The 23,950-nt window shown below is 40.0% G+C and overlaps 1 protein-coding gene across 4 annotated transcripts; it reads left to right on the plus strand.

Moving 5' to 3' along the window:
* The first annotated feature begins 1,029 nt into the window (after positions 1–1,029).
* pan2 (poly(A) specific ribonuclease subunit PAN2) lies at positions 1,030–22,965 on the plus strand. Of its 4 annotated transcripts, none has more exons than XM_022206369.2 (26): positions 1,030–1,172; positions 1,652–1,957; positions 2,085–2,254; positions 2,390–2,510; positions 2,645–2,722; positions 2,808–3,078; positions 4,225–4,570; positions 7,300–7,396; positions 7,601–7,720; positions 7,823–7,942; positions 8,038–8,166; positions 8,306–8,505; positions 8,636–8,784; positions 10,108–10,214; positions 10,306–10,404; positions 10,523–10,611; positions 12,110–12,254; positions 12,383–12,520; positions 12,643–12,702; positions 12,788–12,878; positions 12,967–13,124; positions 16,757–16,900; positions 18,174–18,353; positions 18,490–18,583; positions 21,149–21,352; positions 21,486–22,965. In XM_022206369.2, the coding sequence occupies exons 2-26, from the start codon at positions 1,670–1,672 to the stop codon at positions 21,518–21,520; spliced, it is 3,633 nt and encodes a 1,210-aa protein (XP_022062061.1). In that variant the 5' UTR covers positions 1,030–1,172; positions 1,652–1,669; the 3' UTR covers positions 21,521–22,965. The 4 variants fall into 4 exon arrangements, with proteins under 4 accessions (XP_022062061.1, XP_022062064.1, XP_022062062.1 ...); XM_022206372.2 differs by having other exon boundaries at positions 21,149–21,340; XM_022206370.2 differs by having other exon boundaries at positions 1,036–1,172; positions 1,632–1,957.
* Positions 22,966–23,950: the final 985 nt, after the last annotated feature.

The following is a 23,950-nucleotide window of genomic DNA, read 5'->3' on the forward strand; positions in this document are numbered from 1 at the left end:
CACGTAACAGACTTTCAACCTGCTAGAACGTCTCTCCTGGAAAGTTATGCAAAACCCTGGATTATGTTAATTGTAGTGTCTGTGTATGTAATGCTTTCACAGTTATCCCTGCCACATTAAGATATACTTATAATAAGCAACTAAACTATCTGGTTGAAGAGGGAAAGAGGCTTATAAGAACAATGAGGGCATAATTTACATTTCATTTTGTCCAGAGCTACAGAAAGTCTTCCCTCCTCAGATCTGTTTTTCATCAGTTTGTGTTATTCAATCTAAGGTCACCCTGTGATCGCCTTTATGATCAGTTTATATATTGCTTAAACTTTTTTTTTACTGGGCTGCAACTTAATAAATTTAAATATTGATGATTCTATTATTTATTCCCTTGCCTAATCAGCTAACTGCAAGGCTTTTAAAATACCAGAAATACTGAAAAATAGTGACATGTCTTGTTTTTTTCTGGCCAACAGTTCAATGATTACCCAAAGATTGTCAGTTTAATGTGATATCAAAAATAAAATAAGAGAAAATTCTTTAATTGAATAGTTGAAACACGAGAAAGTTGGCTGTCTTGTTTTGAAAATAACCTAAATGAATATTGAAATAGTTGGTAATTGGTTTTCTGCTAGTGGACTAATAGAATAATTGACTAATAATGTCAGCTTTCACCCAAAATGAGCAAAAGTCATCAAATGATCTCTAATACATGGCAGACTGTGGTGCCTTCAGGGCCACATTTTACTCGGTTAGTGACAGGCTTGGTCAGGATTTTACTGGTAGGCTTATTAGTGATTTAAAGAAACTTGTACAAGATGAAAAGATAGTTATCCAGTCAAGAAGACGAGTTCATAACAAATGACCCCTTACTGCTGAAAGGGGCTATGACGATAAAATACCAGTGATAACTTAAATTCTTGAAAGGAATACTGTGCGTGCAAAATGAAATGAAGTTAAACACACAACGCAGCAACAAACTTCGTATAGACACTTCAGAAGACGGCAGTAGTGCAACAGTTAGGATGCAAGCTGCCGCAGAAACCCAGAGAAGAAGAACGGCAGTTGCTGCGCTGGTCATGAACGCAGCATCGTTTGCTGCGGAAACGTTGAATGTGTGTTATTGTTGTGAATGAAGTGAGCATGGACTCCTGTGCCGTGAAGCACTTCAAGAATAGGTCGGTGCAGACTTTATATCAAGAACTCTAAGTTATCTTTAAACGAAATGACCCACACTCTTCAGAATAATGGCTGTTTTGGGTGTAACACTGACATTATGTGCGGCTCAGTTTAGCTACAAAGATCCGTAGCGTTGCTAACGTTAGCAGCTAGTAACCGTTAGCAGTTAGTAACCATTAGCAACTAGCAACCGTTATATGACCAAGTTAGTGGACACTGATGTTGTGAGTCATTAGCTTAAGATCCAACTCAAAGATGTAAACTACAACGTCGTCTTTGGGGGGGCTTTTGCTAGCTATTAGCCCTACCGTTAGCTTCATGGGCTGCTGTTAGCCCAGCCAAAGCTAACATTTAGGTAGCAAGACTTAAGATATGACCCTAAAACTTAAGTTCAGGTAATTAAACACAATATTTAAGATGACTGTATACATAGACTTTGGGGTTATTATCATTCACAGACGTTGCCGTTGTGCTGCAGGTTGATTTAGCTGTATCCATGATGAATTTTGACGGTCTCGACCCCGGAATGGGTGAATATTCACCCAGCCTTCACGGCACACTGGACGCGGGACTGGAGCCCTCCATGGACCCGCACCTGAACCCAAACCTGCTGCAGGGTGTGGAGCTGGACCCAGAGGGGCTGGCTGTGACGGTCCCCGAGTCTGTGCACCTGATGGAGGGGATGTTTTCTGAGCTGCACAGTGTAGTTTCAGAAGTTGGCATCCCAGTCACTGCAACACATTTTGATCTCCAGGAGGAAATGCTCTGGATGGGAAACCACAGAGTGAGAGCCCTGATAATGCTTGAGTGTAGATAGTTTCTGTCGTGTACATCATTTTTGAAGTTTACCAATCACATAAATACATTTAAACTAAGTAATATTGTGGTATTCCTTTGATTATTCCATCTAGGGTCATGTAACGTCATTCTTTGGACCTACAATGGGCCGCCATTCTTCTTTTCAAGTGCATGCAACGGATGACATTCGGCACATTCAGAGTTTGGAAACAGGCGTGTTGTTCCTCTCTAAATGCAACCTCAAGTGCTACACACGTGGAGGTCTTGTCATGTTCGATTATCCGTAAGTCACAAAACATTGACTGGAACAAATGTCCTTGTGCTGTTAGTGATTGTAAACAACCTGCCGCTGCGAAATAGTTATTTTTCAAAATTTAATAAAAACAAATAAAAGTTTCTGACTGTATGTGCGTTCCAGGATGGAGGAGGGAGCTGATATGCACAGTCTCCTTATGACTGATAACAACACGTTGCTGATGGGTGGATTACAAAACTATGTGGCTGAAGTTGACTTGAACACTGTTCAAGAAACTCAAAAGGTAAGACATTGGGATTGCATTTGCCCTATCTATGTGTGTGCCACAAGGCCATACATGACATATCTTGCCATATTGTATGAGAATAACTTCATTATAAGCAAAGATTTACTGTTTATTGCCTGTGTCCTTGACAGTTCACCGTTGAGGTACCTGGGGTGGCAATAATGCGTCAAACCAGTCGTTTCTTCTTCTGTGGACATACTTCTGGCAAGGTAAGGATAACTTAATCATATCAGCTCACAAAGGGTGTTTGTCTGGTTTACACAACTTTCAATTTCATCCTCTGTTAAAACCAAGGTAACCCTTCGGGACTTGCGCTCCTTCACGATGGAGCATGAGTTTGATGCATTCTCTGGCAGCTTGTCAGACTTTGATGTTCATGGAAACCTTCTGGCTGCGTGCGGCTTCTCCAGTCGAGGACTGAATGGGATGGCATGCGACCGTTTCCTCATGGTGTATGATCTCCGCATGATGCGAGCCGTTACTCCACTTCAGGTGCATGTGGATCCCCTCTTCCTGCGCTTCATTCCCACTTACACATCACGCCTGGCGATCATCTCACAGACAGGTATTAACCGGGTACTTTAGGTCATTTTACTTTCATTAGCGAGTTTGTTGGAAGAGTTTTGTCAATAAATGTGGCACTTGATTTTTTGTGATAATGAGGTTTGGATTTTGGCTTCACTCAACAGTGGGACTACTGTCTGAGTACAGACAAGTGACAAAATAAAGGAAAAACTAACATGAAATGTCGTATTAAGATGTTGGATGGTGTTTTCAGAAGTCATTGGAGCTCTACTTTTGAAATTGAACATTATTCCTCCAAAAAATATGACCTTTTTCTGATGTTATGCTGATGGTGCTTGAGTGCTCTGTTACACTCATGGATCCAAAGTCACTCATAGATGTTCACTTAGATTAAGATCAATCATAACATATGATTCAAGTTATTTTCAACTAACTATTCAGTGACAACGTGCTCTGTGGATGGGGACATTATGTGATAATGTGATCACTCAGTCGAGGACAACTTGGTATTGATTTGCAATCTAAGAAGTAACAATTGGACCCCAAAAATGTCGCCCTACAGCATAGTAGTCACTAGATCACGTCACTGTAGTAGTAAATGGTTTAGGTTTTGTCTTTAGTTTCTCACTTGTCTGTTTGTATGATAAATGAAGCAATGCTTAGACTCAAGAGCTTTCTCACAGTCAGGATGCAGCATCTTACAGGTGCAGTGAAATGTGTTTTTATTTTCTTCAGCTGAAGTCACTCGTGTTATTCCATCTCAAATCATTGACTGCATTTTGCTCGACCACTTATGATTTGCTTGAAATTATATTTTAATCATAAACTATAGATATTTAAAATTGAATCTGTGGATTTAGGCTGATATACTAAGTACTTTCCAAGATAAATGAGAAAAAAAATTCCCCACATTTTTTTGCACATTGACAGAGCACACAAACGCAGGCTATGTTTGGATGACAGTATCTCTGAAGCTATTAATCAAGCTAAAATTTCACCAATATCTTTATAAATATCCATACTTTATATTATAAAAATGATGCAAATCAGAGATGGTCAAGCAGAAATTGTTCTAAACATTTGATGCTTTCAGATGGAATGACCTTCATATTTCAGTGAAAATGTTTCCTAAATATTACTATGTGTAGCTTTGCTATAATTTTTCAAATCATGTATTTTTCTCCAGGTCAGTGTCAGTTTTGTGAGCCCACTGGCCTTGCCAACATGGCGGACATCTTTCACGTCAACACAGTGGGCCAGTTGCTGATGAGCTTTGACGTGTCGTCTAGCAAGCAAGCCTTGGCCTTTGGGGATTCTGGGGGATGTGTGCACCTCTGGTCTGATGCTCCAGAGGTTTCGTTCAATGACTACTCTCGGGAGACAGACTTTGCCCTGCCCTGCCTCGTGGACTCGCTACCTCAGCTGGACTGGAATCACGACCTGCTGCCCCTCTCCCTCATCCCCATGCCACTGACGAGCACTGAGCCTCTGCTGTCAGACTGGCCCACTGCCCTGGCTACACCCAGCCCCAGGTAACACAATCGCTTCTGCTGTGTGCCTTTAAAGAGTTGATCATGGTCACTGTAGTTACCGGTATTTTAAGTCAACTCCACATGCACTGTTGCTGGATATACTAGCCTTTGTGACTATTGCTGTTTCAGCTGATTTATGTAATTATTTAGCCTGTGTTGAAAATGAAACTACATATTAATCATGTGGTTTTTAAGATTTACATCTTGAACAGGAACCCGTGTGCTTGGGGCTGAATCGCTCTGACAAAAAGGGAAGTTGGAAAGAATTGAGAGACAGACTAATGTATTGTTGACTGTTAAATGGTGGTGTGACTGGATATAATGAAACCACAACAAAAACAATAGCTGGCTAAAAAATAGAGATGTATGAAGTCATCCCTCGTAAAAACATGTAGTAACAATCTGGAACTTGTTAGTTTCTCTTTTGTGCCGTCATAGTTGACAAACTTATCTCTGAAAGTTATGTCAGTGTTTTAGTTTAGGTCACAATACTAAGGCACACTGTATGTCACATCATCAACTAATAGATATAAAATAGTAAAGTCATCGACTAACAGATGGGCACAGCGATTTATACCAGCAATAGACAATTCGTCACAAGCAATAAAGAGGTAGAGTGGTAGAGTTTTGATAGTCTTGCTTTAAAGCATCAGATGTGGGTTGCAGACCCTCTTGCTTTTCGTTTGTGCAGCCACGTTAATAGATGAGGACTGCAGTGGCATGTCTCGTGGAGACTTTGCGCGTCACCTATTTTTTTCATGTGTTACAAAATAGAAAAGGATTTATTTTATTTTATAGCTGATATTGTACCAACAAGTCTGGACCTTTCATTGCAGCTTTTTTGTATTTATCCATGATGTCACAGACATGAAAATGATGAAGTGTATACGAGTTACAAATCAAATCGAGTCACAAATCAAGTCTTAAGTCCTATTCGCACGGGATTACTATAACCTGGGGACCTCTGGTGATTTGTAATAATTGCAGAGGAGGCCTACACACAACAGGCCTATGGAGCATTCACAGAAATGGGATAATCAGATTAACAAGAAGAGGGAAATTTGGGAGGATATTGAGATGGATGACATGCGTAGCGGTGTGCGGTAAGCTTATCTTTCAACAGGCTGAATCCAAACGCCCTGACGGTCCGTTGTCCTGACAACGCTGCCCGCTGTTCTCAAGTCACGTTGCTGCTTTGACATGTTTACTGTTGCTATGACGACCCCATATCATGTTAAAAGTGATCATTTTAACCCGAACCACAAGCTTTCCATAAACCTGACCAAGTGGGTTTTGTTCCTAAGCGTAACGACACACTAACAATAGCATTGTTAAAACATAAGCTTTTAATGTTTTTAATATTTATTCACGCAACCGCAGTCTGTATTTTTTTTTTTCCCAAGTAGCGGCCAACCACTTTGCACATGGACGTGACAAATGCGGATGTTGCAATCTGCACAGATTTGACATCATATCCGGGCTGTAATGTCAGTAAATTCCAGAAAAATACAGACTTCGCTTATCCTGTGCGAATGCGCTGAAAGAAACACAGACGTCCTGGGGTAATTCACAAATTACCAGAGATGCCCAGGTAGTACTAATGCGAATAGTACATTAGACTTGACCGTGTTCAAACGTTAAAGATTGTCAAAGAAATCACCAAGAGAAGTCAGCATTCGGAGGCAGCAGGATTTATTGTCAGAAAAAATCCAGGAGTAGTTCTTAACAGTGACAGTGGTGATCAGATCATGACATCAGGTGATCATATTTCACCCCTAGATCTCACTTTACAGTGGACATGGACATTAGGTTATCATTGTGTCATGTTTTACCGAGAACAGACCCGGACATGTTCAACCTTTTCTATTTTGTGATAGATTTCATGCATATCATACCGTTAGGTGTTGTTATGTTTCTAATATATTTTCAGAGTTCTAATACCTTAAGTTTACAGTGTTATGTTTTGAGTGCACCACCTAACATTTTACAAAAAAGAATGTATCTTCATATCAAAGTTACAGGTTACACTTTGTGATTTTCCAGCTCTGTGTGTGTGTGTAGGTGTGTGTGTCCTCCACAGACACACTCCATACCATCAAGCATCAGTCATTACTAGAATATTCTTTATTATGTATTTTCTACATATGTTTTAACTCTGGTTTTCAGTCTAATAGCATTTTCCATGATTATATCACCTTTTACTTTTAGCACATCGTATTCCAAAAAATATTGCATGACAAAATTCTATGTGTTTGTGTTTTTTTAACAGATGCGTGTTAGTAAAGGAGAAAGTGGAGACCATGTGTGTACTATAGCAGGAATAACTATATTACATCAGAAAGTTCAAGACCACCTCTAGTGGAAATAAAGTTATAGGCTATTTGTTAGCTTGTCCGTATGATGTTTTTTATGTGCATCATGAACGAAATATGTAGTCAACCCCAGAGCTGAGAATTTACACCTTGAAACTACAGTATTCTGATACTAATCTTTAAAAAAATAGGATTAAACCAGAACGGCAAGTTTTCAGGGTGGCGCTTTATATAATATTGTTCTTTCTAATTTCAACATGTGTGTCTGAATGACATCATTATTACAACTTGCTGGTGTGCAGTGTGTGTTTGAGCAGAGTCATCATTAGTCTCATGGCTTTTGTTTGTCTTTTTGTTTTTCCTGACTGTTACTGTTCATCAAAAGCTTCCGTCTAAAATCCCGGTTCTTTCCAACAGACGAGCTCCTCCCGTGGACCCAGAAATCCTGCGCACTATGAAAACTGTTGGATTCATTGGTTACGCAGCAAATCCTCGTACCCGTCCTCGAAACCAGGCATGTGGAAAATGGAGCTGCTTTAAAATTCCCTTTTTACAAAATTCCTACATTTTGGAAAGGCTGTGAAAGTGTAATTCTACAGGACGTATTTTGGTTGCAATTTAACCACTGTGTAATTCCACTTCATAATTTCATGGTTTTTGTATCATGTTTATACACAGATTACAGCTGTTTAAAACCTATTTTGTGCTTTGGTGTCAGGTTCCTTATAAAATTAAAGATGTGGAGCTGGATTATGATAGTTACAACCAGGTCCCCGAATCACCAATCGGGCGTGACGAAGAGCCACACCTCTACATGGTCCCCAAAAAGTACAGAAAGGTTGGACTTGCTCTATTTCGTTTTCATTATGGCGGATTATTATTTTCTGATTATTTGCTTGCTGTTGCTGTGTAAGAATATTTGTTATTGCTGAAATTTCAGGTGACAATTAAATACTCTAAACTTGGATTAGAGGACTTTGACTTCAAACATTACAACAGAACCTTGTTCGCTGGCCTGGAGCCGCACATTCCCAATGCCTACTGTAACTGCATGATCCAGGTAAGAAACCGACATGTTCTTGTTGAGGTTTAATTTAATTCATTGTGAAAGCTTGTTAAGGTTGTTGACCTCTGGTTTTTATGGTGGCACGATAGGTGTTATATTTCCTGGAGCCAATCCGGTGTCTAGTGCAGAATCATTTGTGCCAGAAGGAGTTTTGTTTGGCCTGTGAGCTCGGCTTCCTCTTCCATATGTTGGATTTGTCACGAGGAGATCCATGTCAGGTAGCTGTTTTTTTGGTTGTTGTTTTTTTTAGATAACAGCAGGTGAATCTCTTGGGCAGAGCAATGTTTCATTTAATTTTAAATTTTCATTCACTTTGTGTTGTAACTGCATGTTTTCTCTCCCATCTCCTCGCTCAAGGCCAGCAACTTCCTCCGGGCGTTTCGCACCATCCCCGAGGCTTCAGCGCTGGGCCTGATCCTCGCCGACTCGGATGAACAAACGGGGAAGGCCAGACTTGGTCGCTTAATCCAAAGCTGGAACCGCTTCATCCTCACCCAGCTCCACCAGGAGACACAGGAGCAGGAAGGTCCACAGGCCTACAGGGGAGCCAGCAGCAGGTCAGAGCAGCTGCATGAGCAAGTCAGCACAGTCTGGACGTATTCTTGGCACAAAGCTGTTTCAGATACAAGTGAAGTGAAATGTAACCATCGTGTCTTCTGTGTTGCATTAATGCTGTGTTTGTTGCAGTTCTCTGGGCTCCTCTGGTGAGTCTGTCATCGGGAAGCTGTTTGGTTGTGAAGTAGAAAACAGCAGTCTGTGTCGCTGTGGCAAGGAAACGGTGCGCTCCTCGCTCACGTTGCTCTTCACCATGCATTACCCTGAACAGAGCTCTCAAGGTGAGTTTAAAGTGCTTTTTCACCCTGAGAGGCGTCAGCATTAGTCGTCGACCAATGTGTTTTTTTTTTTTATCAGAGATGAAACCAATTATGTGGAAATGAAAATGACAGACAACCAATATTTGGACCCAATACACATAATACTTTTGCATTACACATTAATATTAATAATGCATTTATTATTTATAACTACTGGTGACTCGCCTCCCCAGTTTTGTACTCGCGTTTTGGTGTGCTTCTTCGTTTTTTGCATCCACAAACAATCCAGCAAGTCACTGACTTTGGTTTGATAATCCAGTCCATTTATTTAGTAAAAAATAATCAAATATCCAAACTCCAACTTACAGAACACGCTAGCCTGCACCAGCCTGCATCCAAAAACAATGTATCTCTTGTGCGCCACACCTGAACTAATTAGTGGCTTCTTAAAAGCGCACTCTACTCACCCCACAGCACCCCTCTGGTGACCTTTAAAAATGGCTCCAACAACTACTATACAGTGACATTATGTGTTAACAGCATCTGTCATTGATATCTACGTTGCTTCATTAATAAAGATTATTATAGGCAAGGCAAGGCAAATTTATTTATATAGCACATTTCAACAACGAGGCGATTCAAAGTGCTTTACAAAGACATTAAGAACAGAGGATGATAATTATTAAAAGAAAAACAAAAGAAAACATTTATGAAATCATTAAAAAAAAAAGTCAGAACAGTAAAGAGATCAAAAACAGAAGTCAGAAAACAAGGGCAATTATTAAAAGAAAAACAGAACAGTAAAAAGATCAAAAACAAGAGTCAGAAAACAAGGGCTGTTTAAAATAACTGTCATAAAATAAGAGTTAAAATAACTGTTAAAACCTGAATATTACAGTAGAAATAAAAGTGATGATGTCAGAGCGCCAGAACTCGTCTCCTCCTTTTTTTTTAAAAAAAATTGCATATAAGTAAATTTTGTATTAGATATTTTTTTCAATTTTTACATTTAAAATTCCCTCGTCTCCTCCTTTTAATGCGAGCGAGCAGCTTCCTCACAGTCCACCATCATTTCCTATCATGAGCTGCTTCTGTAAGAGCTACATCCCTAAACTCTAGATCTAGTGTTACGGGGTTCAGAGAATAATGGAGCATTTCAGACAGAGATTGACAAGAAGTTCTGCAGCAGTGTATGTAACAGTATGCTCCTGAACATTAAAGCTTGTTTTGGTGGACCCCAAACATTAAATTCAGAACCTCTAACATGGACTCATTAATGTAGGGTGAGTCGAGGTTCGTTGAAATATTTGTTGACAGCGTATTAATTTCACTTTTACTTTTCAGAGAAGACAATTAAGGAGTATGACTTTGCTGAGATCCTGAAGAAAAGCATCTGTCTGGAGCAGAGCACTCAGGCATGGTGTGAAAACTGTGAGAAGTATCAGCCCACAGTGAGTAGGTTTTGTTTAGATACAATAGCAGCTGAACATATAAAAAAAATATTACATTACAGAGTGATGAAGTATTTGTGCTTCATTTCAGGTGCAGACACGCAACATCAGATGTCTACCAGACGTTCTGGTCATAAACTGTGAGGTGAACAGCGCTAAAGAGGCTGAGTTCTGGAAGGTTCAGGCAGAGGTAAATGGCAATAATTTTAGTTTCATTTCCTTCTGGACATGTTACTATTACACATGGAAATTTAATTAATGACTTGCCTGTTTATTATTTAATAATATGTTTGTTTCCTGTTTTCCAGTACGCTTTCAGTAAGGTCATGCAGAAAGAAGCGATGGAGCCTGCGAAGCCTAAAGAACCCCCACCCATGCCCAGCGAGTGGTGTCTGGAGTAAGATCACTTTAAATATGGAATAGTGTCGCATTGCTGATTGCTTTCATGATTGATAAATGATAAATTCAAAGAGCAATACAGACTAAAACAAGAAGACCTTTTAGTTTGGTACTGTCTACAGATACGGACCCGTACCCGTAGCCCTGTGGTCTACGGATACGGCACTTTCCCTTATCATACATATTAATGAGACGGACATGAATATTAATGACCGGCTGATGAGCGCGCTTTGTGATTGGCTGGAAATCCGACGTACATAAATATTAATGAGCCGGCTTGGTAATCCGAGTGATGAAGGCGCTTCCGTGATTCGAGGTGAATCTGCGTGCCGAGCCTGTCATGTCAGTCATCTGCTGTTCTCTTTTCTATCATGCATAATGTCTTATAAATATCATTATCTGACTTTTTCACGGACAGCGATTTGGGGGTTGAAATCAGCACTACTATTAAAAATAGCAAAACTTTTTATTCACGTGACCCTGTTCTAATAAAGCACAAACAGCAAACAAAACAAATGGCGGAACTAACAGCCAGCAAACTACAAGTAGTTTTTTACCTTCAAAAGTAGCGACAGACTATTACATATTAACAACCTAAACAAAACCCTGACGTATTTTCTGCGTCTGTCAACACAGACACTGCACGTCAGTCACTTTAATGTTAGCGGACTCTGTTGAATGACTAAGTTACATAACCACAAACAAATCTCACAATATCACAGTAAATCGAGTTTGTGGGTTTTTTAAATTCATGCCGAATTAAAGAGCTGCTCCTCACCATTCACGAGTTTTTGTTTCATATTCGACATCCTTAATTTTATCTTGTAAATTAGCATCCGAAATTAAATGGGAACATTTGCAATGGAGTTCGTCAGCCGCTTCCACCACTGAACGCGGTAAACTAATTAATAGGAACTGGACTTCAAACAATTTAGACACGGCGTCTAAAAGCGTAAAAACTGCAATGTCTAAAGTGTGAGAGGAGACGGTGTATTTTTGGTTAAATTATACAATGTTCGCCGTCAAAGTCATTCATATAAACTGCCTGTAATGTGCAGCAAATAGTAGTTAACCATCGCCAGCTCTTCAGTGACCTTAACGGGTCCGTACCTCTAGTACAGATGCTACAGGTACAGGTCCGTACCTGTAGCATCAACCTTTTAGCTTAAGGTTTTGCTTTAATGCTCTGGCCGTCTCTTCTTTTGCTTTTCTTCAGTTTCCTTAATTTGTAATGTTCTATAAAACTCAGCAAAGTGTAAAAAATGTCTTCAAATTGCTTACTTTTTGTCCTCCACAACAACACTCCACCCAAAATTTAATTACCAATCTTATTAAAACAGCTGAGATGCTGGAACCATCATATACTTTACACTTTTGCTTTAAAATTGATTTTAAAAATTTAATATTTAAACTTCAGCTCTACTAATAAACTTGTTTGAATCAGTTGATACCCTCTTGTAACATAATTTTCACTTCACTTTGCATCTTTTATGCAGTGGGGAGGACATCTGCAATATGGATGGCTTCACTTTTGACACCCAGGCAGAGGATCTGCGACATGTCTGGATCCCTCTCACCCTCAAGATGTCCATCAGCAAAAATCAGGGCCTGGAGATCAGCAGCTGGCCTGAGGGAGAGGAGGTGAGCCAGATTAAGTTTTCAGCTTATTTCTGGAGTAAACAAATATTCAAACTTTTCATTTTCTTAGTTTTCATCATGGCGTCAGGATTTACAGGCAAATAACGACCCGTTCCTTTGTCTCTGACTAGCTAAGTGCTGCTGAAGAGGCAGAGGGTGCTTCTCTCTACGACTTGGTGGTCACGGTGCCCCACGTTCTGGACGCTCGCACAGGTGGAAACTTGATTGCGCACATTAAAGTGGGTGAGACCTACCATCAAAGAAAAGAGGTGAGTGAAGCTTATATTAGAAACAACTGTCGGAAAGAGATTCACTTCTGCAAATTTAAAGGTCTAACAAAGTGCAGTTGATGTTTGAATTGAAAAGCACATTTGAAATGATGTTGTTTCAGGGAGTCACACACCAGCAGTGGTACCTCTTCAATGATTTCTTAATTGAACCGATTGACAAGGTAAATGAGTTCCCCCTCTTTACTTTCTGTTACTAAAATGCTTTCCTTGCAGTCGTGTAAACATGTAGTTTTTTTGTTTGTCAAGACTGAAGCTGCACAGTTTGATATAAGCTGGAAAGTGCCAGCCATCCTGTACTACGCCAAGAGGAACTACCATACCAAATACGACCTCCGCAGTAAGTTTCATCACATTAAATCCAGAGGTTTTACTTCTTGGTTTACTTTCAGGTCATTCACCTTTCAATGCTTTGCTATTTGTCCCAGTTAAGAATCCCATCGATGCTAGCGTGCTGCTGACGGAGGCCTCGTTGGCTCGGAAACAGAGGAAGAGTCACGCCACGTTCATCCCCCTCATGGTCAGTGAGATGCCTCAGGCTGGTGACCTGGTGGGACTGGACGCCGAGTTTGTCACGCTCAATCAGGTGAGTCTGTATACAGCTGTCTGTCACACAGTATATTTAGATTCACTCAAGTAACCAAGCTAACCACTCAGAGATCATGCACATGATCCGAGATTGTGTTTACATGCACCATGGCAACCAGGGGGCTCTACTATGAAGTAAGAGTAGTGGTTTAGTGAGGTTGGTTGAGCCTAAAGCCAGAGTCATGAAAGTGATGATCCTCTTTTTATCTGCTAGGTCACCATTATAAACCAGCTTTAGAGGAGGTTCTGTTTAGAGTTTGGGATTTAAATTGACTGTTTTACACACAGAGAGATCTCCCTTACTCCCTTATGTTGCCACAGATACAAAAAAACATTCAGTTGATAAAACAGAAACTACATAAATATGTTTTTATATTTGGTCTTCATATGCTGCCAAGTCCATTTTTACTCCGCCAAGGGATGCGGCGGAGTTATATGATGATCGGCGTACGTTTGTCTGTGAATCTGTTTGTCTGTGTGCAAAATTACTCAACAACGGACCAACGGATTTGGATGAAACTTTCAGGGAAGGTCAGAAATGACACAAGGACAAAGTGATGAGAATTTGGCAGTGATGCAGATTATAGTCTAGATCCACGGATTTGTTAAGGATTTCCCCTTGCGAGACAGCAGCACGACCTCACTGTAATCATGACAAGTGAACGCTGCATCAGTTGCCTGCTGATGATCACATGATTGCTATCCTACTACCGATCTGGATTTATCCGTCAGAAATGATACAAGAATCAATTGATTCAATTGTGGGGGTGTTTCTGAGTTTTCCTTCCATCCTTACATGAATTTTAGGAGTTCTTGGCAGCTTCTTGCTCATGTCAAGAAACTGCTTCTTAGATAAATATTTCCTGCGCGGCGGAATGGTTCCAAAAATAAAAGCCCGTAACATTAAAAATTAGCCTTCAAAATAAAAGCATGGAGGGTTATTTTAACACTAGCAAAACAAAGCCTTGCAAAAAATGATGAACAGATCAACGGACCTTTATAAGAGTAATTTGCACATATGTAGCTCACGCAGTTCAGTATCCACACATAACGTACACACCCCTGTGCTCAGGTCATTTTCTTAGCGGGTAAATATATATTAAATGGCCACATTCTATGTTGCCATGATTTCTGATCATCAGTAATAGCAATAATAATAAAATGCTGCATTTCTACAGAACAATATCCTGCATTTTTGACGGTGTCATATGCTGGAATGAACAACCTTGGCAGAGCACTGTGCTCTCTGAGTGCTTTTCTGGTTCTGTACTGCAGCTCATGATTTGTCTACTTGCATCTAACACAGTGAATATTCAGTCAGTAGTCTACACAGTGAATATTCAATCAGTAGCATTTTCAGTTAAAATAATGATTTCAACATATCCTTTATTATGTCAGTGTCAGACCTAAATGCACTTCTTCAATATGATGTTTAAATGAAAGAAGTTGAACAGCTCTAATGAGCAGCTGTCATGTTAGAAATTAGCGGCTGCACTGAGAGTGGAAAAATACACAAGTAACAGTTTCCCACCAGGATCTCTTTCTGGCATCATTTACAGTAATCATTTTACCGCAATAAAATTTTATATCCCTCATAGTTTTCCATCATAACCACCTGTTCCTCCCATCTGAAGCAGGGGGCACTCGGTCAGTTAATTTTGACAAGACTTGATACGTCAAACGCTCCCTTTTACTGATGGAGCCTGGTGAAGAAAATCTGGTGAACAAAGAAAGTTGATAGCCGCTGTTGTGATAACTGTTGTCTCTGACAGAGGTTTTATGTTAAGTCAAGCCAGCACAAACACAAAGAAAGCCTAGCTATGTGAAAGCTAAGCTGAGGATATGAAGGAAGCAGACCAGGAAAATAAGATTGTGCCAATGTGAGAATCCACAAATGGATGATGCAGATTTTCAGTGAAGATGTTTTAAAATTACTAAACTCGAATTACACACTACTGAACTAAATTAGGAAACAGCAAGAAACATTGTTTGGACACATCATAAGAAAGAGACCCTGGAATACATCGTCACAACTGGAAAAATGAATGGGAAGAGAGGAAGAGGTAGCCTAGCCGCGCTAGACAACCCACGGCAACGAATTTAATTCTCTGCCAGGGTGGGTCTAGTTACCCTCCATAAGGCTCGAGGTTGGATACTCCTAAAACTGGCCGGACGAATCACCATGAAGTGTAGAGTCAGAAGGCGGGCGTAACGAAGTGACGACAGAGGCGCGACGATTCTGACGGAAACAACCGGAAACAACTAGCCTAGCCGTGCTAGACAATCCACGGAAACGAATTTAATTCTCTGCCAGGGTCGACAACAAAAACGACAACAGTCGTTGAGCTCCATTAGCACCGACTCTGAATAATCTTTCTGTTAACATGTCTGTAATATACTTGAGCTTCACCCATTGACTGTATAAATAAGGCTTCACCGAACTACCGCATCCTCTGATTTCCGGCGCTCTCTGAGCCTATTCGTTGCCCTGATTGGTTGTATACCTACCCAATTGCTGTAGAGTGATTTGATAGACAACCTTTTAGCCCGCCTCCCTCCCTGTTGAGCGTTCCAAGACCCTTGCGTCTTCAGAGCATGGGTCTAGCGCGGCTAGGCTAAGGACGAGGCAGACAGAGAAAGAAAATGATGGATGGACTGACATCATGGCTACACATGGAACGAGCAACAGTCACAATTCAGAAAGCAAAAGATCAGATTAGATGGAGAGAAATGATCTCCTACGCTGAATGGCATGGAACTTGATTGATTGAGACTTTGTAACTTGAGGGTGTAACACTCAGTGGAGGTCATATCTTGTGCTACTTTCAGTTTTTGTTGGCCTTTAAACAGAATTATGATAAACACGAGGACACATTTCATCCACCTGCTCCATTGTAACGTCCCCTGTCAAAAGAAAGCTATGTCTGTTTAAAGAGGCTGGACAACACTGTATGTGAAATAGTGTGATACAACCATGAAAAATATCAGTTTCCAGTATCACAGGGAAATTTTCAACATCATTGACAGCATAAAGTTTTATATTTCTTGTTTGTTTAGAAAATTGATGCTGGCAGAAATCTGTTTGGGGGAGTGGTGCTGTGAATTCCTCCATGCAGAAAAAACTCCACACATCCAAAGGCAAACCAACAATACAAGCTTACTTATTAATGAGAAAAAATCTGTCTCACAAGAATATTTTTAACTCTCTCCCACGTTATCAGGCCTAAATTCCAAAAGGCAACGCAAAGTAAAGCCATGCATTTTCAAGTAGGAAATGAATAAAAGCATGTATAAACAAAACACTTCAACGCTTAAGACAGTAGTGTGACTTCATGAGAGGAGATGGTGTCAACTGACTGTCAAAAGAGAGAGAGCAAGAAAGCGCAGCTGGTATTGTTGTTTTGATGCTGTTTCAGATATTTTGAAATGATTTGTCTTAAGAAAATCTATATTTATGATGCCACTGGTGTGAAATTTGAATATTATAAATCGTCTTGAATATTATCATGAGTCGGATATAGTATAAATAGTACAATGTGGTGATGCTTCTGTATAAATCCTCCTGCAAAATTCTTAAATCATTTCAATGCATTGATGTGTTTTAGCTGAACTTGATGTGTTCGTCTGCAGGAAGAGGCAGAGCTGCGCAGTGACGGCACCAAGTCGACCATCAAGCCCAGTCAGATGTCAGTGGCCAGGATCACCTGTGTGAGGGGTCAGGGGCCCAACGAAGGAGTTCCCTTCATCGATGACTACATCTCCACCCAGGAGCAGGTGAGACTCTGTGCAGTGGAAACACCAAGATGGCACAACAGCAAAAGCAAACAATGTTTAAAGAATATCATTCAGGAAAGATGCTTTATCCCTGTGTGTATCATGTTTGCTTTATTCTCACCAGATTGTGTGTTCTTTTGTTATTGCTGACGATGCACTGATTAATGCAATGATACACTTGATGTGTCTCAATGAAAGAAAGCAGGATGAACTGTTAGTAGCTCATTCAGTAAAGGAGCATTTGTTTGACCTGCAGGCGGTTCATGCAACTCTGGAAAGTTCTGAATTGACCAGCACATCATTTATGAGCGGCAGGACGATTAGCTTTTCCTGCTTTCCTCTTATTGAGGTCAGATTATTGAGTTTGTTTATTTTTCATGTGGCCAGACGGAAGAGAGAGAAGTGTCGATTCATTAGCTATGATGAAAGCTGCAGAGTAAATATTAGCCTTAAAGCGGTGATGTGCTAGTCTGACTCACTGGATGTAGGTCACAACAACTAGTGAACGCACAACAGAAAATCCCAGACTCTGACTTCTGACACGGTGATCATCAGTCAGGCTTCATCTGTCGGTCATCAATTTTCAAAATTATGTTTGCCTCTTATCTGTAAAAGTCTCACCACAGAGTCATCAGAGGTCTTTTTGTTTAGGTTGTTGTGGTGTTGTCTTTGGTGTGGAATTAGCCATTTTAATGATAAAGTTTCATCTGTGAAACTGTTCCACCACAACAAGTTTATCCCCGGTCACTGTTGTGCAGAAACACAGGGTGCCTTCCAGTATCCATGCTACCATACAGTGTGGTACGGCAGAAACACATTTAATGCCTCCTGATGCGTGCTATGTCAGATATAATACGCATGATGTCCTAAAACATCTGGTCAGATTTGCAACAGTGTGTTGTTCTGTCCATACTGACCCACAATCCTCTGTGCACTTACATCATATATGTCTGAGAGCACAGATGACAGCTCCAGTCCTGCTACAGACAGCAATGGTAAAAGTTAAGGCACAGTAGTATGTCCCAATGGTATAACTACTGCATTAAACAGTGTGTACTTTGGAAGAGCAGCTGGAGTATGAACCTAGAGTAAGATGAAAAAGTGTCATCTGGAACACAGTCACAGCATCCTTCACTTAGCTCTCACTAAGATGATTTCAATTGTTTTCAGGAAACGGAAGCAAACCAGGACTTTCTGTTCCCGTTCAGCAGAATGACATCTGGATCAGTGAGACTAGTGAACCACTAACACTTGTGACTGTTGGTGCTTGCAGGTGGTCGACTATTTGACGCAGTATTCTGGAATCAAACCAGGAGACCTCGATGCTAAAATTTCCTCAAAACATTTAACAACTCTGAAGTCCACGTACCTGAAGCTGCGTTTCCTCATCGATACGGGGGTTCGCTTCGTTGGTCACGGCTTACAGAAGGACTTTCGTGTTATCAATTTATTGGTATGTTTCTTCTCAACAGCTTCGAGTTATATTTATTGTGTAATATTTAAAACACTGTAAAGACATCTTCAATCATCTCACTGGAGATTCTCTTTGAGCAGCAGTGACTGAAGACTGTTTATTTGCTCTTTTCAAGGTTCTGAAAGATCAAGTCATTGACACTGTCTACCTGTTCCATTTGCCCCGCAAGAGGATGATTTCACTGAGGTTTCTAGCTTGGTACTTTCTAGGTAAGTCAAAGTAAAAATCGTAGAACAAAACAGAAAAGAAAAGAAAAGAAGCACAGAGGGCTGGAATACGAAGCAAGTTAGACACAGCCTGCCTTTCTTTGTGTTAGCAGGCTCCATAAAACCTAGAACTCCAGTAAGAGATGATGAAATATCATGACGGTGCTGGTCAAGTTTTTTGTTAGCCAACTTTTCTTCTTCAAACTCTGTGCACATTCACATAAAATGAAATTTAATAGGTCGCCTTACTCTTACTTTGCACAGAATTTAACGACTCCTTGCAAAAGGAACGTGGTTTTAATGGAGAACTGTGACGACTATGAAAATTTACTACAGTGGAAAATGCAGTAGAAAACTTTTCATCATATAGATCAGTGGTCGGCAACTGGCGGGCCGCGGGCCAAAACTGGCCCGTCAGGAATAATATCTGGCTCGCCAGATGATTTTGAACATTTGATTTGGCATGGAGCCAAACCAGTCCGTCACCGCAACACGAAACTCGCGTGGTCGGCTGCTGCAGGGCATTTCCGCGTTTGCACTACTGGTCGGACACGGTTGTACCAGCCAGATTTCACTGAGCAACAGTGTGTGCAAAACATGTGTGTGTCTCAGGAGTCATTTTTAATACATCTGTGATCAGAATTGAGACGTGTGTCCCAAGCAGCGGCGATCAGCTGTCGAAGCTCCGCTGCTCGCAGTATCGCCAGCCCCCTGATATAGATTTTTCACATGATATTATTAGACTTGGAAGCAGACACTTGTCAGATGTACATAGTATGATTGATGTCGGCCCTGCTTGATCGTCGCCTTGATGACTGATATATTGTGATTTTATGACGTTGTAATGCACACATAATCTGCCCTCACATCACAATTTGAGCTGCTGCCTGTCCTGTCCTTGTAAAAGAAATTCCTATTCTCAATGAGCATTTTCCTGGTTAAGTTAGAGTTGAATAAAAAAGCAAAGCAAAATTGAATAGGCTCAATATGCTGGTTCCTGCTGAACACCAGCTACTAGAAACTTCTGTACAGTAAAGTCAGCAAGATATGCCTCCAAAATGTGGTCATCAGTAGGGATAAAAATCTCATTACCTATGGCTCAGAGTTTATGCAGATTTATAGAAACCAGAAGGGTGTAATAGGAAGCAGGCCTCACACATTCTTTGTGGAAACTGGCTTGATCTCAGGCAGAGATTTTGGGTATCATGACGGTTTGACACATGTGACTCTTCCCTAAATGAACTGATGTTGTGCTGCCTACCTCAGTCAAGAGGAACACATTGTTTGGAGGGAAAACCATGAGACCTTAAAGAATGTATTGTGGTGAAAAACGTAATAACTGATGCTCGAGGCCATGCTGGTAGGAATCTGTTAATTGTGTAAGTTAATATATTTATTTGACCACTCAGTGACTCTCAATGCTGCGGCACATTAGAGCTCTTAAACTTTAAATTTCATTCATTTAAACGTAAAAAAATGTATTTAAGAAGTGCATTTAGTTCTGAAGCTGTCTCATAATGAAAGATACATGGAAGCAACTTTAGTTTTGTGTCAAATTAAATTGAAATTAATGTAACTGATTGAATGTTCTTCATGATAAACACAAAAAAGACCGGTCAGTTTTCTAATCTACAGTTCCAGGACTTAAAACGTGTTGATGCATTTTCTGCTTCACCAGCTCAAAGCATGTACAGTAGGTTCCCATGGCAACACGATGCACACACAGGGTTTCTGCAGGGCATTAAAAAGCATAAATAGTCATTAAATTGATTTTGTGAAAATTAAGGCCTTAAATGGCATTAAAAATCTTTACATTTGATTCTCAGTGTCATTAAAAATTCTTTCTGCAGTTTCAAGAAAAATATTTGATAAGAATAATATATAATTGTAGACTGCGATCCGTCAGTGTGCATCTGTGTAAACGTGCCAAAGCATTGCGATAATTGTTCCGGCCAGTCGGATACTGGCAGGCTGGACCAGAGGGAGGAGAGCTGGGAAACAGGGAAATGCAAATTCCAGCAAAAATGGCCAGAAAACATGGATTTCAGAGAATGACTGCAGCCTGTGGGTGATCAGGGGTGGTTTCTGGATTCAGAAATAGTGAAATGTAGGGACAGTTTTCATATAAAAATCATCTTTTACTAAAAAACAAACCCATGTAATTTCTTGAGTTCACAGTCATGCAATTAAATTTTTACAGTGTAGCATTAAAATGTCACTAGAAAGCGTTACATTTGACTGGCTGATTTCTGCAGAATCCCTGATACAGTTTGCACTATATTAAGGACTCTGCTGCATTCAGTAGGAACCCTCATTTAGAGCTCAAGAGATTTTATTCTCTCAGCTGAGGATCTGTAGGGCTCATAAACAATCATCAGGGGAAAATAAAGGGGAGTGACATCCAAAACTCTGAACAAGAAACCCTCCAGAGCAGGTTAGCTGTGTAGAATCAGTTACCATGGTGATTTAGCAGGTTGAAAGAGAGACCTTGTGAGAGAGGTCTGCTCTCAGCTACCAGCAGATCATGTGAGTAGTCGTTGCTGATTGTCCTCTCTATTGTGCTCACAGACCTGAACATCCAGGGGGAAACCCACGACAGCATAGAGGACGCACGCACAGCCCTGCAGCTGTACAGAAAATACCTGGAGCTGAGTCACGGTGGCGGCAGCGACGAAGTGAGGAAGATCCTGAAGGGACTCTATGAAAAAGGCCGCCAGCTGGACTGGAAGGTCCCGGATTCGGACACAGGAGATGGTCAAGGTAGCCCCAAAAGTACGACAACGCTGAATTAGATGTAGACTGATTTTAATAATAGTTTATAAAATGTGATATTAAGATATTTAGATGGGAGGGCTTCGTTAGGAACAGTCTGTGTGGATTGATCGCACTCTCCTGCCTCCAACAGGTGCTGCTGTGTTTCCCTCTGTGATGGGGCTGTGAGCTGCACCTCGACCAACGCTCCCACTGAGCCACTTCTATCCTTCACTGTCACATTTTTTTACTACAGTGTTAATGGAGGTCTGTACAGTCCACTTTTAAACATGCCAAAATGTTTACTTCTCATTATGGAAAGGTTTTTGGGAAAAGGAAATGAATTTGTATTTCATGATGATTTTATGGTGTCTTTTTTTTTTTTTCACATAAATAAATAAACTTATCTTTGAGCACTGTAAGATACTTGATGTTTGAAACCAGAATCTGGGAAATCTTCTTTAAAATACCCTCCATGTTTATTCAGGGAAGTCAACTCAAATTTAGCAGTGAATTTAGCTTCACCTGTTCCCCAGCCTCTGTGAAATTTGAAGTCATGTCCTTTTATTAACATCTCGTCAAGTAGCATTTAAAAATTTGCACCACAACCTTTTTTTTCATGTTTCAGAATGTAAAATCCCTGTTTGAGTAGATTTATTTGTGGTTAATCCTCTGTGTTAAAGGTAGACTTTCTGTCAAATTCAGTAAATTTTTCTGCAGTTATCCAGCTGTCTATTCTGATGTGCGCTGAAAACGAATCTGGTGTTCATACACAGCTCTGGCTCTGTAAATAGGAGACAAAGTGGCTCAGCTGTTCGATGCGACACTTCTTCAGTGAGTCTTGATGCGAGCAGAACAGAGGTAAAGAAATTACTGAGAGAGAAAAGAGGCAGTGGAATGAGAGCAACAACAGATCTGTTGTATGCTGTTTAAATGACTATAATAGACCCCACCTTTACCGAAGTATACTGACAGTCAATAGAAACTTTGAGGTAGAAATGTACGCAGAATTCTACTTGTAGGGGGGTTGTAATTATTCATTGTGGATTTACTGATGATCTAGTGCCCTGGTAGTTGAGATAATGATGAGTTGTCATTTTGTCATGATTCATTGCACATGGGTTGGTCACTTTGCAAAAGTGAACCAAATACACACCAAGCAATACTCAGTGAGTATCTGCACAATTTGAGAATGGGTTTTGAAGGCCTATATAAATAAAATATATAAAATACATAAAGGCCCAAAAAAGGCCACCATTGTTAGTCCAGTGAACAGCATCATGCCGCGTCTATCACATGAACAACGTCTCCGGGCTCTGGGTATGGTGGAGGCCGGTTTGAGCTCCAGTGATGTAGCCAGGCGTATGGGCTGTTCCCAACCCACAATCAGAAGCCTGGTCCAAAGCATGCGCCGACGGATTGCTGCCTACATCGAAGCAAATGGAGGTCATACTCGGTATTGACTGTTGTGACTTTGTGTTTGGCAGGTGCCGTTTTCTTTGGTGAAATTCTTTATTTTGAAATCATTCTTGAAACTTTAGATTTTTGTTTCTGTGTGCCAATATGCTAAACAAATGATTCATATGAAGAAAATCCAGTTTTGGGCTTCAAAATAAAAATTATGTTGAAAAATATGGTCTCAAAGTTTTTAATGACTGTCAGTGTATAACACACTTAACCTAATAACTTTAACCCTTGTGTTGTCTTCGGGTCAAAAATGACCCAGCCGCTATGTTTAATAGCATAGAAAAAACCCTAAACGACCTTGTTTGAACTTTAAATTCAATGACTTTTCCGTGCTGTATACTGTAAAATTCAATTTTTCCGTTAAACAAATCACGACTTCTATTTTGTGGAGAACTCTGGAAACGTTGTTTATCCGTAATTCCGCTAACTTGACTGAACTTGGTATGCAGTTTATTTAAACATCAATATTATGTATAAATGCAGATGGACTTCATATATTTCACTATGCAGACATTTTTTTATTGATGTCCAGTATATTGTACAGACATAAACATATTTGATAGAAATATTAGAAATGGATTTCTGTTTCCTCATAATAATTGAGTTGATGCCATTGAATGTTCATCAGTGATTCATCTTTAGTGTGAAACTTTTACTTTGTAGCTATATTTTTTAAAAATGTTGGTCATTTTAAGGTAAGACATTAAAGGATGGTTTTCTTAGGTAAATGAATTTAAGGTTTAATTGATTGAAATCTTTCAGTCAATGTTGTGTTTCTTTTAATTTGAAATATCTCGATTTAATTAATATAGTTCAGTCGGTTACATTTTATGTTATTAAGAATTCTTATTCAGTTTAACACTAGATGATGTATCAGTATCAGTTCATTGAGTATTTCAGAGCCAGTTTTTTTTCCTTTTCAGTTATCTGTATTTAAAGTGATATTATTAAAATATAATTGCAATGAAACAGCAGCGACATAAGAAATGACCAAATATACAAAGGAAGTGCAGCTATTTTAATATTTAAAAAAAAGATTCATCAGTTAGAACATGGTGAAAGTGCAGCTAAAGTTAAGTTAGTGAAACTACAGAGAAGCAACTTTTCCCTTTACTTCCAGAAAAATAAAAGCAATTTATTAAAAATTCACTA

Source organism: Acanthochromis polyacanthus, chromosome 6, assembly GCF_021347895.1.
Source record: "Acanthochromis polyacanthus isolate Apoly-LR-REF ecotype Palm Island chromosome 6, KAUST_Apoly_ChrSc, whole genome shotgun sequence".
NCBI lineage: Eukaryota > Metazoa > Chordata > Actinopteri > Pomacentridae > Acanthochromis > Acanthochromis polyacanthus.

Coding starts and splice junctions, on each gene's coding strand:
- pan2 (XM_022206369.2), top strand. CDS start 1,670: ATGATGAATTTTGACGGTCTCGACCCCGGAATGGGTGAATATTCACCC. Junction 3,079..4,224: donor GGCGATCATCTCACAGACAG/GTATTAACCGGG, acceptor ATTTTTCTCCAG/GTCAGTGTCAGTTTTGTGAG. Junction 7,397..7,600: donor GTACCCGTCCTCGAAACCAG/GCATGTGGAAAA, acceptor CTTTGGTGTCAG/GTTCCTTATAAAATTAAAGA.